Genomic DNA, 16,543 nt, shown 5'->3' with positions numbered 1-16,543 from the left:
AATAATTTGTCGCGTTTGCATCGCGGAGCGCGTGTCTGTTGATTTAGCTTTGGTCGTTGGCTGCGAGAAATGCATGTGATGCAGCTCTCAGAAAGCGAGTTGCCATTATCTGGAAGGTTTTGGAGTCCTCATTGCTTTCCTGTTCTTGTCCAAAAATGATTTGGACAAATCCTTCATCTGATGTATTGTCTAGAATTAAAAACATTTCATTCCCACACAAGTCCAGCACGTCTGTCAGAAACCTGTCCCTCACAGAATAAGTGGCCCCACATTGTGTGACATAATGTCGGATAAGATCTGTTCGTCTTTTCCCACATATATCTTTAGATATCCTATATAATATATACGATATCTTATAAAAGATATCTCAAACTTTTCTTTATGAACCTATATACGAATTATATAAGACATCTGATATACTTTAGGAGCTATCTAACATATAAGATATTTTATAAAGAAAATTATATAAGATATCTCATATAATTTGGTTGATTACTGGATCAACATTTCTCCGTGAATAAATGATAACTTGGCTTGTCATAGTCTTGTAACAGACAGGGTCAAATGAGGAAAGGTGTCAACGCTTTACTGTAGAAGATGCCACTTGGATCTACAAAAAGCCACCCTCGACGAAACAGACATACATACTGATGTTAACAAGAATACAAGCATTTCAACAATACACTTACTGACATAGCTAACAAACATGCACCAATAAAAAAGAGGAACCCAGACTAAACCAAGCTTCATTCATGATCAAGAAACTCAGACAAGAAATATATCACAAGTAAATGCTACACAACAAATGTACATATCAAATCGCACAACACAAAACTGGGAACAGTAGGGGCACAAAGGAATAAGGTCACAAAACTCAGAAAGCAGTCAATCAAGCACTACTTCATTGACAGATGCGCAGGAGGCAACACAACACAGACATTTGGAATACCATCAAATCCTTTATCACCAATAAAGGCTGTCAGAATCAAGTACATGTAGATATAGTCTTGGAAAAACAGGAAAATATGGTTAATAAATAAAGACTAACGTAGCTAACATATTTAATATCTCTTTTTGAAAATGGAGGGAAAGATATAGGGTCTGACGGCCGCCCTGTCTGCTCTGAAGCTGGATATGGATGTCAGACGGCATTATTACGAGTCATTGAGGACTGGAAACTGGCACTTGACCAGAATTAATGTGTAGACTGTATACTTATGGATCTCTAAAAGGCTTTTGATTGTCTGCCACTAAATCTTCTAATTTTAAAACTAAAACAATATGGACTCCAACTATCTAAAAACAGACAACAAAACGTCAAACTATAGGGACTTTCACAAGTACTAGGAGTCTCACAAGGTTCTATTTTAGGCCCCATCCTCTTTAACATTTCATAAATGACATCTTCCACTTCATTCAACACTGAAAACTATACAACAGAAGTTAAACTTTTGGGGTTACATTAGATTTCAAGCTAAATTTCAACACATGTAGCAACTATCTGAAAAATAAAAACACCAAGACAACTTAACACACTTAAACGCATTAGCAAACACCTAAACAAACTAGGCAAACTCACAATATATCACTCTTTTATCCTTTCAAACTTCAATTTCTGTTCACTCATATGGCTCGTCTGAGGAGCAACCAACAAACACAAAATGGAAAAAATTCGGGAAAGGGCGGGCACTCAGATCCTTATACGACACACAGAAAGATACTTACGAAAATGTATTTAATTGCCCGTTCAAAATTACCATCACTAAGAACAAGGAGACTCGGGAATTTCACAATAGAAGTATTTAAAATCACAAACAAACAAACATCAACATACTAACATGACTAAATCAATATCACAGAAAAAAGCATACACATTCATATATCACAACACTGATATACCACATGTTAGGATAACAAAATATGGCAAGCGCTCTTTTCGGTCAGAAGCACATAAAATCTGGAATGCCCTACCAGACCACATCAAAACAACAACATCACTCACAAAATTCAAATCACTGACAAACAGTTGGTATGTGGCATAATGCAAATGCAGCACATGTCAGACAAAATATATAGACATTCACACAACATCAGACGGTGATTTTTTGATTTTTTTTTGTAGTCCAAATAAACTTAATACGTAATGTTTAATATCCATATTGTAAAGTGTTACTGCCTCATCTTAAGAGATAACTCCAAGAAATGTATTTCCAAACATTTTTTTTAACAATTTTACAATGTGTGTGCGTTTTTTTTATTTTTTTTTTTATTTTTTATTTTTTGTTTTTTGTTGGTTTTTTTTTAAAAACTCACAATCAGGTAAATACACTTGGATGCTTTTATTTATTTTCATTTATTTCATTTTGTATCTGTGTATGTCTTTTACTGTTGGAGTCGGTTTTAATAGCTGATCACAGGTAATATTGATTTGCTTGATTTTGATTAATGTTAATATGTACTGACTATAAATAAAGTTTGAATTGAATTGAAAAAATGGGGAACGCCAACAGAGGAAAATGTACAGAAAGACTCAGAAGATTTGTCAGGTTAGTGGTTGCTAGTTGGGGGCGTGGCGTGGAAGGGAGAATTTGTTGTGTTCCGCCATGTATACAATTTGCTGTTTATGTAACACACATGTGTGTATCTCTGATCATGAGTGATCAATAAAAAAATCTAAGTCCGGATTTCATTTATCTGCTGATCTATTAATTAGAATTTTATCTTTGGAACTCCTCGTGACGGACCATATTTCACACTTAGAAACAAGAAGTGTTCCGAAATAATGAAGATGGAGAATTGTTCGCAGGTGCAGTGGTTAAGAAGTTCAAAATCCAAAGTTTTTAGCTGCTGGGGTGTATTTTTCATATTGTAGACATCTTCAATCAAAGGTTTTACCATTTTTATTGCGATGGATAAAATTCTTCCGTCCTGAAATTATGTGTACAATTGCATTTTGAAAATTTTCTTTTTGAGTAGCCAGGTATATATTTACAGGAGACCGGGGATGGACGCGCGAATTTTTAACGTCTACTCAACTGTATAACTCTGTTCAGGTGACATTGGAGAGCCCAAGAATAATGCGCCCAGTATCCCACTGTAGTAGTGCAGCAACGATACGCTTCCGTCACAGTAGGATACATATCACAATACTTGTCTCATGATACGATGCGTATCACAATATATTTATCAATAAATGCTATCTGTTTCATGATACAATACGTATCACAATATATTTATCAATAAATACTATCTGTTTCAAACTTTCAATTAAATGGAGCCCAAACGTTTCCAAATATGTGACTAAATGAAGCAGGCAGTTCTTTCAATTTAACAGTCACTTGACGTAAGCGCTTACACCGCCATGGTGGTTTTTGGCAATACTAATTACCGCACAGAAAACCAGAATCAGTCTGATCTGGAAGACTGTTGGCGTACGTTAATGCAGAGAATGATACCTTAAACCGTGCCATATACAGTGATATATTGTCCAACATTACAAAATAGATCTTGATCTTCTCCCATTGCAACACTTAAATCTTTCCTTCCTGAATGTGCTGTCTTTCTGTGCTTTGTTGTCTTCTGTAGGTGTCTCTTTGACATTCACCCTGGCTGTTGTAAGAACTTTGAACACCTTTACAAAAAACAAAACACAAAAGCGACACCTAAAACTTGCTGGGGGTTTTCATAAACGACATTTGAACATATTGCAATTTAATTTCCTGATAAAAAAAATCCATCTAATGAGTAATCCATACTAAGCAGGGGTCAACATTAACTTTTTTCTGCACTTGTCCCAATGGACAAGTAACATTAATATATTCACTTGTCCCACTTGAAAATTTTCAATTAAGTTTAATGATGTCATGCAGTAAAACGATAACATTGCAATGACAACTATATTACTGATATTTATTGGTGTTTTGTCCAAGTCACATAATGTAGAAGAAGAAAAATGCTACTGACTGCCTATTTTCGATTTACAGAAACTAAAGTAGTCTTATAAGAATAGAAATAAACTGACTAAAACATGAACATAATTGTAGAAATGCAATAGTGCATAAATATCTGAAATACTATTTATGCTAAATCTTGCAATAAATAGCGAGCGTGATAGTATCAGCATCTGTTGCCACTTTAGTCCTTCAAATTCACTTACAATTTCCTTGTACGCTTTTATTCGTATTCCCTTTTTTTCCAATACGCATATTCAATTCAAAGACACCAATGGGGCTGATTGAATATTTTCAAAAAACATGGAAAGTTTAGTTATCATCTGCATAGTGTTCCAAATTTAAGGTGAAGTTTTGTGAATGTTTATTTCAGAATATAAATAAACAACACGAAGACAATATTTGTTGCTTGTTCCGTCGGACAAGTGTTTTAATACATTCACTTGTCCGACAGCAATTTAGTCTGGTACCGGACAAGCGGACGAGCCTTAATGTTGACTCCTGCTAAGTACAAATTCATCAGATTATTTATATACGTATAATGATATGCATACAAATATTTCAATTTGAAGTGCAAAATTTTGAATTAGTAAGGCTGAGATCCTGTTTGGATGCTTTGGAATACTTTGATTTAATACTATCATCATGATCAGTCATAATATTTCATATCCATTCAATGTATTTTCGTAGGTATAGGAAACATGCAGACTATATGATGATATTGACAGTATTGCTTTGTTACACTTCATTTTACTTGTTCTGTAAAAAATATCAAGTTTTTTTTCTAATTTTCTTTCAGACCAAGAAGAAAACAAAAAATTAGATGAGGTAACCTAATTAAGAAATGGTGTATTGACCAAACTTTCAATATGGGAAGAACAAAAACTTCCGACTCTTCATCTTCCAGTGAAACCAGCAAGAAAAGAGATAAGCAGGTACATATTACCAAGCACTTGTAGAAAGATAATGATCAGCCTATATAGGAACATCTCCAAGGTATCTCTAAGGCGTGTTTTAGTGTTTTACAAAAATTAAAAATAATTATTACGAATATGACTTAAGGTTACATAATAAACTGCTATATGCCTTTTGGCTAATAAAAATGACTATCCCACTGATCATAATATCTTATATTATTTTGAAATACATTTAAGTGAATTAAATCATATTGCAATATATCCAGTTACTGTGGTCAGTGTAATATCTCGCCTGCTAAGTTTTCTAAATTACAGTTTATAAACATCTTGAAATGAAATTAAAGTTCTTAACATAAAATGTTTTCAGTTGTTCAAAATCTTGATGATAAAATAGTGTCAGCTTTTATTTATATCTTTAATAAGATATGCGTGTTTTAAAATGTGTTGTAACATTTCAAGACCAACTCAAGACTAACCGGTCCCTTTGTCAAATTATGACTTGCTTTGTGTAGAAAGTCATATTTTGATAGCTTTTCAATGGAACCAGTCAGTTTTTAAACATTTCGACACATTTTTGAAACACATATACATTGTTTATGCAGGAAGTAACATATTGAAAGCTTGAAGTATTTAACACATACATTGTTTGTGTAGAAAGTAACATTTTGATATTGTGTCAGCATATAATGTATGTGCCTTTTTTTTTTACTTTTATCATGTCTTGGTGTATGTTTCAGGCAACATCATCTAAATCTCATCAAAATGATTCGGACTCGGATTCCGATGTAAAGCCTCAGGTCTATCCTGGTACTCACTGGCCCCTTGATTCTACACTGGAGGTAAACTTATTATATTTTGATGTTCACCTGAATCATTTCAAATGACTAAAATTCAATTATAAATGAATGATTTAATCTGATTATATTCCAGTGATTGCACAATCTTTATAGCTAGTTTACATAATTTTTTGAAGTGACCAAGAAAAGCTTACTCAATACATGTACATGTACACTAAAATTGTAATGTATTGAGATGTTATGGCATGGAAATACAGTGGTAGTCGTTTAATTTTGAAATAGGCATTAGCTGATGAAATTTTGAGATGGCTCTGATAAAATGATATCTATACTACATACTGTATATATCTATAATGATATTAGTGATCCAAACACAATATATTGTTACAAGAGGCATATTGATATCATTGAATTTTGGTACTCTTCCTTTAAAAAGGATCATTAATATAAACTTTGATCATTTTTCACTACAAATAAAGTATATATAAATTCAGCTGACCTCCGATGTTTACTGTAGAGCACAGCTGTAAACTAAATTAAAACAGTCTACGGTAACACTGAGGAGATTTAACACCTAGGCATTTAGTGCCGATGTTTTGTAGAATACAGAAAAGTCTGCAGCCCATCAACCAGTCCTGAAAAATTAGATTTAAAGCTGATTTAAAACTTTTTTTAATCTAATTTTAAGTTATGTTGTGAAAGATTGACTGAATATATATAACACAGTTTATAGCAATTTTGCTATGTCGACAATGGCGTGTGTAGTCTATGATCATACCAGAGCAGTACCAAACAAGTCCTAAAATCAGGCTTGACCAGGTGTAGACTACACTGATTGTGGTCATGATATGACCAAACATCACCTTTCGGATGATCAGAGATGACACCTCGCTTAGAGAAGACGGCTAACCACATAAATTCACAACTGTACCTCAAAAAAAAAAACATACTTGTATTCAAAATATTTGTAAGGAACCGACAACAACAATAAAGAAGTTTACTTTCCTGATAGCTGCTGATCAACTATGATGCAGTGAAGGAGATAAGAGCAGTGAAGCCGGACTTCTACCCCATGTTGTTCTACCTGACCAAGTCTGACTACAGTAGTGTAGCCAGAGTCCTGTCCAAACTACCAGTGATAATGGACCATCTCCAGGCAAGGTAAACACATGGTCACTAGAGCTGTGTATCTCAAGGCGGGTCGCAATACGATTCGTATCGCAATACAGGGGTTACGATACAATATGTATCACGATATATATGAGAAGCTGATGACCTTTCAGATATCTGATATTCCATCGTACAGTAGTCATGTTTTGTTTGTGGTATTTCCGGAATATTAAAGTCCCACAAAGGGTTCTTGAATTTAGATAATTTGGATTTGAAGAACTCCAACAGGCAGTTTTATAAGCCACTAGAACGGCCTTGTCAGCCATGTTGTTTACTACAAAACGTAAGCTAACGTTGGTCAAGAGAGATAACTACACATTTTCAAGTATCACGATGCAAATCATGAAATCAAGGATAAACGATGCACCTCTCTGTGATCCAATACATTGATGCATCGTTACACCACACATGATCACCTCTCTCACTTTGATTTTTGTGTAAAGAATTGTGTTGCAATTTGGATTACTTGTTGATTATTTGATGTAACAATTTTCTGTAATTCATCTGAGAATGATGAATAGCATAGGGGAAGAGTATGTTTTAGCTACATGTAGGTAAGATATCAAATTTGTTAACATGTTATATTGAAATATGTGTACAGTAATTTTCAATAAAATGTTGAATATTTGATACCTAATTATATAAGCCTCTGTCCCCTAGCCGAGGCATACCAGAGTCTCAAAAATGGTAGTTTTTACTCCTGCTTAGCGGTCAGCATTTTGGGAGTGGGATGACTGGTTCTCCATGTCTTCAGCAGTGTGCTTCAGTGAGGTAGCACTTTAAAGTGAACTTTTTTTTGAGCTATCACAAGGAGACAAAAATACTGCAAGCCCCAGAACACACACTCACCATATGCATGTATCTTGCACAGCTGTACAGGAGAGGTCATCCTTTGGTGACCTTGGGTGTTGGTAGGACGTTAAAACCAAACCTAAAGACACACACACAAAATCAAAAATGGTAATATTTCACTTTTTTTTTCAAATAACTGCAGATTTCTCAATAATACCGGTGTCTTTTTGTAGGTTGGATAAAGGGAAGGTGATGACAGAGTCTCAGGCACCTGTAACAGTGAAACCAACACAGCCTCCTAAATCTGTCACTCCAACTGTCATCAGAGGTAAATCAACGTAATCAGTTTAAAGAACAATTTGTTTCCAGATTGATGGGATAGGTAGTTCGTTTAGTATGGTTTAGTTATTAGCTCACCTGGTCATAAACTCCACTTTGATATATGGACATAAACATAGTATACAAACCTGAAAACTTATCACCAGGTGCATCTGAACACAGATGTCCTGGATGTTTTCACCAATATTTTAAGTCATAGTATGCAATTGTTTACTGTTAAAACAACCTTGAACCAAGAACCAAACACTGAAAATTCCAGTAATGTTAGTATAGATTTGTAGATTTTCATTTCCTTTGGCATTACATGTACAGGTGCAGGTGCTAGTTAGATTGTTAGCCTGCTTATTCAAATAATCTGGGCTTCTGGAATTGCCCTAGCATCAGTGCCAGCATTATCAGGTTCAAGGTTTGTTACAAGTATTCAAATCTTCTTATAGATCACTAAATATGTGTATGATTGTATTGGTATTTGGGATCTGGGTCGTTTGGGATATATGATTGATTTAGCAGAGTGAAGAAGGGAAATAAAAAAGGATGTTTATAGCTATCACCTTTTTTTCATCAGATGGTGGGCTATTCAAATCGCCCTGCGTCCGTGGTCCGTCGTCCGTCCGTCCGTCCGTCCCTCCCTCCGTCCGTCCGTCCGTCCGTCCGTCCGTAAACAATTCTTGTTATCGCTAATCCTCAGAAAGTGCTGAAGGGATCTTTCTCAAATTTCATATGTAGGTTCCCCTTGGTGCCTAGTTATGCATATTGCATTTTGGGACCGATCGGAAAACAACATGGCCGACAGGCAGCCATCTTGGATTTTGACCATTGAAGTTTGTTATCGCTATTTCTGAGAAAGTACTGAAGGGATCTTTCTCAAATTTCATATGTAGGTTCCCCTTGGTGCTTAGTTATGCATATTGCATTTTAGGACCAATCGGAAAACAACATGGCCGACAGGCAGCCATCTTGGATTTTGACCATTGAAGTTTGTTATCGCTATTTCTGAGAAAGTACTGAAGGGATCTTTCTCAAATTTCATCTGTAGGTTCCCCTTGGTGCCTAGTTATGCATATTGCATTTTGGGACCGATCGGAAAACAACATGGCCGACAGGCAGCCATCTTGGATTTTGACCATTGAAGTTTGTTATCGCTATTTCTGAGAAAGTACTGAAGGGATCTTTCTCAAATTTCATATGTAGGTTCCCCTTGGTGCTTAGTTATGCATATTGCATTTTAGGACCAATCAGAAAGCAACATGGCCGACAGGCAGCCATCTTGGATTTTGACCATTGAAGTTTGTTATTGCTATTTCTGAGAAAGTACTGAAGGGATATTTCTCAAATTTCATACGTGGGTTTCCCTTGGTGCCTAGTTATGCATATTGCATTTTGGGACCGATCGGAAAACAACATGGCCGACAGGCAGCCATCTTGGATTTTGACCATTAAAGTTTGTTATCGCTATTTCTGAGAAAGTACTGAAGGGATCTTTCTCCAATGTCATATGTAGGTTCCCCTTGGCGCTTAGTTATGCATATTGCATTTTGAGACCAATCAGAAAACAACATGGCCGTCAGGCAGCCATCTTGGATTTTGACAATTGAAGTTTGTTATCGCTAATTCTCAGAAAGCACTGAAGGGATCTTCCTGAAATTTCATATGTAGGTTCCCCTTGGTGCGTAGTTATGCATATTGTATTTTGAGACTATTCAGAAAACAACATGGCCGACAGGCAACCATCTTGGATTTCGAAAATTGAAACTGGTTATCGCTATTTCTAAGAAACTAATGAAGGGATCTTCCTGAAATTTCATATGTAGGTTCCCCCATGTGCCTTGTTATGCATGTTTGGAAATTGTCTATGATATGATTAACTGTTTACTTGGGCGACAATATTTGGTGCAGGGGCTGATATGTGCTGCAACAAGAAAGAAAATGCAATAGAGGAGCTGCTCTGTACTTTGACATCTCTTGTTTAATGTCTTTTATCAGATCTGATGTCAGCCAAGGAGGAAATCCTGAAGCTTCTCTCAAATATGTGCTTAAATCAGAAGGACGCTGATGAATTATTGGACTGGTTCAACTCCTTTGAAACAAAAAGAAAGGGAAGAAATGGTGGGTTATTGTTATTTATTTGTGTTATGCTCAACAAAAATGTTTTAGTTTTCCTCCACCAAAGAAGATATCTGATACAAAGAAAATGTTTCTGTAACTTGAACTAGGAATCTAGTTATGATCTGATAAGAAAGTTATAGCTATAACTTAATGCTCTAATATGCAGTACATTACACTAATTTTTGTCTAAATTCTATACAGTATCTTCTCTTATCTGAAGGGTTCTGATGTTAATATTGCATTTAAAGAGGCATTCTGTCAGTGAAATGAATTAATGCTCTAAACATAAAAGTAAACGTCAATCTTTTATTTTTCTCAACTAATAAAGATATTAACTTGACCGTAATACAACACTCAAATTCCAAAGATAACCCAAAGTTCCAAGGAATATAAGTTTTTGAAAATGTAACTTTGACCGGAAGTGCGAAAATTAATTGCTGCTAACAACTATCAATACCAGCAAGAGCAGACAAGTTCACGTACAAAAATGGAGTAGCAGCTCTCCAACGTAGCAACTAGTTAATGGATCACTGACATCGAAATCGTGAAAAAATAAGGACACAAGACGGCGAATGTCATAAAAAGTCGTATAAATATCAGCAACTAGATGGACAGATAGAAGAGAGCGAAGGAGGCCATGTCGGTCGAGTCGAAGGAGGAATTCACATTACTTCTGGAAAATTCTGCGGGATACTCGACTCGACAGCCTGATAGGTTCATAATGAATTTATGCTTAAAGTTACGCTTTCTACCTTGCAGACAAAATCACGGTTCTCTGTGGTGTCACATGATATCTAAATAAAGAGAAGAGGTGTGGCCAAATATTCCTGTGTGGATGCACAGCTGCAGAATTTCTGTACAAATATGATATTTATTCCATCACATTTAGTCGTAAAATATGTGTGTACGCTTGTTTTATTTATAAATCTGGTAAATTAATGTAAAAGTCATTTGCTGTTTGAAGAAAGGAATGCCCCTTTGAAGATGTCTTGCAGCGATTAACATCAGAACTGGACCAATAGAAAATACTAACATTTTTCCGAACCACCCTCAGGTTAAAGATTGAACATTCCCCTTATTCCAATCAACATGAAACATAAAAGGAATACATCAATTAAAAGGCAAGGTAATATTTTATTAGCTATGGTGGTTGCTCTGAAATTCTCTAAACATTAGATGGCAAAATATGTGGAGCGATTATATTTAGTGAATGGTTATCAGCGAGTAAAATATATACTGCATGTAAGCTAATAAAATACTATCTTACTTTTTTAATACCTTTTATTTGGGGCAAATGTTGTTTAAACGCTGACAATGAGGATGGGTCAGAAAAATTGTATGATTTCTGTATGTAAGAAGTTCTGATGTATCTATATAATAGTAAGATCATCAAAATTCTGACTATATTTTCTCGAACATTTGCTAAACCACATACAAGTCAATAATGTGTAAATTTATTACATGTATTGTGATCACTGCATGCAATTCAATAATGTGTTCATTTATAATTGTTTTAACTCATTCAATGATGCACTAACAATTTTGCTACAATATGTCATTCCAAATAATCTATAATGAAAACTTGTAGGCCTAATATTTGTTGAAAAAGCATTTGATTGAAACATTGTTTAAAAAATAATACCATTAAAAAATGATATCATTCTATTTTCAGGGTTCCACTTGGATGAACAGGAGAAGATTCAACATCCAAAACCTGTTACTAGGACATATTTCAAAGCTTGACCAGAAGTTGACTTCTGAAAGGTCCATTGTAACCAGGGCACAAGAAAAACATGACGGTAGACCTGTAAATGTGAAGAAACAAGTAAAATCTGACAGCAAATGTGTTGGGACAGTTAAAAGGCCTCGAAAAGATGCATCACCTGAAGATAAGTCTAGGCCTCCTACCAGGGAAGAGATTTATGAAAATATAAACAAAATGGCAGCTGCTCAAATATTGTCAAAGTCTGACAGTGTAAAGACAAAAAAAACAGCTCATTGTCCAGAAGACAAAAGCCAAAATCAAAAGATAGGGACCAAGAAGCGAGGCAGACCACGCATAGTTAAGGAGTCAGATGACGAAACCAATTCTGCTCTTGAATCGCCAAGTAAAAGGACTAAAACAAAATCACGACTCTGTAAATCTGTTTCTCCGTCAGTCAGTTTGCACTCACCCAGCCCACCTTTGTTGTCTCCTCAACCAACAACCTCGCCTTCCAGGTTCAGGCTTAGTATGGGGAACATACAAACCTTATCTGATGATATTAAATGTGTTCTGAATAACAAAATACAACAATCTAGTGAGGTTGTTGAGAAATACATTGGGGTAGAGGTAAAAAACATAAATACAGGAGAGGAGTGGTCCCAACACACCCCAGGCCCTGAAACTCTCCAGGGACCACAGACCCCAGATCCTATTCAAAGACAACCTATCAGAAGTAACTTTGGCCCTGTTCCTATGTGTCTGTACAAAGTGCAGACCGACACAGATGAAACTCCTATGGACAATTCCCTAGAGTTAGTCACTCCTAAAATAGAAATTGACATTGCAGAAGATGAATCTTGTGGGCAGTGCTTTGTAAAAGTTGAACCAGGACTATCTACAGAGTGTTCGGTAACAGCATCTGGCATTACACAAAATTCTACTCCAATCATAAAGACCATTTGTACTGGACCTGTGTGTGGAGGGGACAATTGTATGCATGAACACTCGGTCATCGTGGAAGATTGTGACAATGCTGATACGGATTGTGTACAAGAATCATTTAATCAAGATGCCAAAGAGGCAGAGCCTGTTATCATCATTGATGACTGATGATTGGACACTAATTTCATTTAAGTCATTTTCATGCGTCATCAAAATTCTTAATAATTCTAATGTGTTTGAGTGCAGAAATTTATTAAAGTTGATGATAAAATATGCCTCTCCAACACCTGACTTTAGGTACAACCTATTACATGTACTTAAAACCCTGATCAGTCATGTCACCAGGAGACTGGTTCCATCTCATTGAAGACACCTGGCTTGAAGATATGTAAATACGACTTTGTAAATGTATTGCCTCATTACTTGTAAATGTATTGCCTCATTACTTGGAAATGCTATTACTTTGGGTTATCTCGGACTAAATAAACAATGCATTTTTACTCAAGTGAACAATTTAGGTAGCTCTTGATGTTAGAATGCATGTTTGAATATCTTTTACCAGAAATGGTCTGGCATGTTTCCATTGGTTCCAATACTAGTGCAATACAATTGCATTGAATTTTGCATGTATTATCTTTTCATCCCACCTTTGACATGCTATAAAAAATAACTAATTAAAAAAAAAGTCAAGGAAAACACATTTGAATAAGCTTAATCCAAAAACCTGCTGTATGTTAAAGAACAATTTCGTTTCTTAAAGGTGTGTACAAAATTCCAAGTCTGTTTTGAGTAAGTCAGTGTCAAATCCACCTTGTACATTATCACTTATTGAGTTGCACTTCGATTCTGCTCCTTTGTCACAGTGACACAAAAATGAAGAAAAAATAATTAGTCTTGTCTGCGACAGAGTTACGAAGCAAGACTTTCTCGGGAATAAAGTTGTATTGTGTTGTAGTATATTGCATGTCATTGTACTGAATTTGAATTTTTTGCTGTATCTTGAATGCTTCTTCCATTCATTTACAAATTAGATTTAAGTCAATTGAATGATTTCTATAAGAAATCCTTTGTATTTTCTTCTCACTTTTCAGACAGTTTTTTGGGTAAAATTAAAATGACTTACATTTGTATTTATGTGAATAACAATAGAATCAGTGATTTTGCAAATTTGATATCTGTTTTGAAATGCATCAATATTTATACATGTCTATAATATATATAAGGTGCCAATAACTTCCATAATGTCAAGTGGAGATTTTTATTCTTTTTTTTTTCTTTTTTGAAAAATTACTGAAATTTTAGTGAATTTTGGAGTTAACTTAAAACTTGCTACATGTACATGTATATGATATAGTGACAAAGCAAGACAGTTGAGATACATGTATATAATAACATGTAATTCTTGTATAGCTGGTGTGCTTATTTGCAATACACATAATAAGACTTTTTTATTATTGACATTTGAGACATCTTGAACTGACAAAAACAGCTGACAGCATTACAGCTTCTAGTACAGATGTTGTGAAGTATTTTATGATAAAAATGTATATACAATGTAGTAATAAAGTGGTTATAATGAATGCTGTTTTTATAGCAGACTTATAATTTTTTCAGTTATCTTTGTTCAACTCATCGTCGCTGATGCCAGTCTAGATACTGTCTTTTTATAGAACTCAATAATTTGTCAGATTAAGTTTAATAGCAATTGACATGACAACTACCAGTAAAAGTTGAAGGGAATAAAGAGATAAAGAGATGAAACCGAAATTTTTCTGATGGTTTCATTCCCAGAGCCAATGTATTAAACATTTATAAAGGACTGTTATCATGGTTTTTAGAGTCAAAGTTACAGCTGACACCTACCAGCAGGGGAATGGAGCTGTGTGTGGGCTGACTTAAAGAAAATATACCTGTGCATTATTGTCCATTATTGTAACTGTGAATACCAAGTTTTATATACAGGTACATGTATATAAATGACCAGTTTGCTCAACACATCACACTGAATAATGACATGAGATCCCAGATGTCTTGGCACGCATCATTGAATAATCTTTTCTCATCTTTCTTCCTTTTCTCTTAATCATTTTATACTGTAAGTTATGATTTCTCAGAAAGTTCTTGATGGATTTTTCTTGGATTACAAATGTAGGTTCTGGTTGCTTTCAAATGAATAAGAGACACTAAGAAATAACAAGAGATCCCAGAGGGATCTTGGCGCCCACCATTGAATGTTCTTCATAGGTTCCATGTCAGATTGATCTTTTCTCTACTTTTCTCTTCTTCTAAGTCTTACTAATCTGTGTAAATTCAGAAGAAACCTCTAGTACTTTTCAAACAAGGGAAACCTATATATAAAATTTAAGATTTAGGCACCAAGGGGAACATATATATGGAATTTGAGAAAGATTCCTTCAGTACTTTCTGAGAAATAGCGATAACAAACTTCAATTGTCAAAATCCAAGATGGCTGCCTGTCGGCCATGTTGTTTTCCGATTGGTCTCAAAATGCAATATGCATAACTATAGGCACCTGGGGGAACCTACATATGAAATTTCAGGAAGATCCCTTCATTAGTTTCTTAGAAATAGCGATAACCAGTTTCAATTTTCGAAATTCCAAGATGGCTACCTGTCGGCCATGTTGTTTTCTGATTAGTCTCAAAATGCAATATGCATAACTAGGCACCAAGGGGAACCTACATATGAAATTTGAGAAAGATCCCTTCAGTACTTTCTCAGAAATAGCGATAACAAACTTCAATTGTCAAAATCCAAGATGGCTGCCTGTCGGCCATGTTGTTTACCGATCAGTCCCAAAATGCAATATGCATAACTAAGCACCAAGGGAAACCTACATATGAAATTTGAGAAAGATCCCTTCAGTACGCTCTCAGAAATAGCGATAACAAACTTCAATGGTCAAAATCCAAGATGGCCGCCTGTCGGTCATGTTGTTTTCCGATCGGTCCAAAAATGCAATATGCATAACTATGCACCAAGGGAAACCCACATATGAAATTTGAGAAAGATCTCTTCAGTTCTTTCTCAGAAATAGCGATTACAAACTTCAATGGTCAAAATCCAAGATGGCTGCCTGTCGGCCATGTTGTTTTCCGATCGGTCCCAAAATACAATATGCATAACAAGGCACCAAGGGGAACCTACATATGAAATTTGAGAAAGATCCCTTCAGTACTTTCTCAGAAATAGCGATAACAAACTTCAATGGTCAAAATCCAAGATGGCTGCCTGTCGGCCATGTTGTTTACCGATCGGTCCCAAAATGCAATATGCATAACTAGGCACCAAGGGAAACCAACATATGAAATTTGAGAAAGATCCCTTCAGTACTTTCTCAGAAATAGTGATAACAAACTTCAATGGTCAAAATCCAAGATGGCTGCCTGTCGGCCATGTTGTTTTCCAATCGGTCCCAAAATGCAATATGCATAACTAAGCACTAAGGGGAACCTACATATGAAATTTGAGAAAGATCCCTTCAGTACTTTCTCAGAAATAGCGATAACAAACTTCAATGGTCAAAATCCAAGATGGCTGCCTGTCGGCCATGTTGTTTTCCGATCAGTCCCAAAATGCAATATGCATAACTAGGCACTAAGGGGAACCTACATATGAAATTTGAGAAAGATCCCTTCAGTACTTCTCAGAAATAGCGATAACAAACTTCAATGGTCAAAATCCAAGATGGCTGCCTGTCGGCCATGTTGTTTTCTGATTGGTCTCAAAACGCAATATGCATAACTAGGCACCAAGGGAAACCTACATATGAAATTTGAGAAAGATCCCTTCAGTACTTTCTCA

General features: G+C 35.5%; 1 protein-coding gene across 5 annotated transcripts; it reads left to right on the top strand.

Annotated features, from left to right (window-relative positions):
- Positions 1 to 2,716: 2,716 nt before the first annotated feature.
- Positions 2,717 to 14,399, top strand: LOC117327523. Of its 5 annotated transcripts, XR_004532666.1 has the most exons (8): positions 2,758 to 2,888; positions 4,750 to 4,885; positions 5,605 to 5,706; positions 6,677 to 6,825; positions 7,860 to 7,954; positions 9,949 to 10,071; positions 11,036 to 11,197; positions 11,744 to 14,399. XR_004532666.1 is itself a non-coding variant. In XM_033884560.1 (7 exons), the coding sequence occupies exons 2-7, from the start codon at positions 4,820 to 4,822 to the stop codon at positions 11,812 to 11,814; spliced, it is 606 nt and encodes a 201-aa protein (XP_033740451.1). In that variant the 5' UTR covers positions 2,717 to 2,806; positions 4,750 to 4,819; the 3' UTR covers positions 11,815 to 14,399. The 5 variants fall into 5 exon arrangements, 4 of the variants coding, with proteins under 4 accessions (XP_033740451.1, XP_033740449.1, XP_033740450.1 ...); XM_033884560.1 differs by lacking the exon at positions 11,036 to 11,197 and having other exon boundaries at positions 2,717 to 2,806; XM_033884558.1 differs by lacking the exon at positions 11,036 to 11,197 and having other exon boundaries at positions 2,759 to 2,888.
- The last annotated feature ends 2,144 nt before the right edge of the window (positions 14,400 to 16,543 follow it).

The sequence above is a fragment of the Pecten maximus genome, chromosome 5 (genome assembly GCF_902652985.1).
Source record: "Pecten maximus chromosome 5, xPecMax1.1, whole genome shotgun sequence".
Classification (NCBI taxonomy): domain Eukaryota; kingdom Metazoa; phylum Mollusca; class Bivalvia; order Pectinida; family Pectinidae; genus Pecten; species Pecten maximus.
Note: the sequence above shows the minus strand (reverse complement) of the source record. Positions and strands in the feature narration are given on the sequence as shown.

Coding starts and splice junctions, on each gene's coding strand:
- LOC117327523 (XM_033884557.1), top strand. CDS start 11,756: ATGAACAGGAGAAGATTCAACATCCAAAACCTGTTACTAGGACATATT.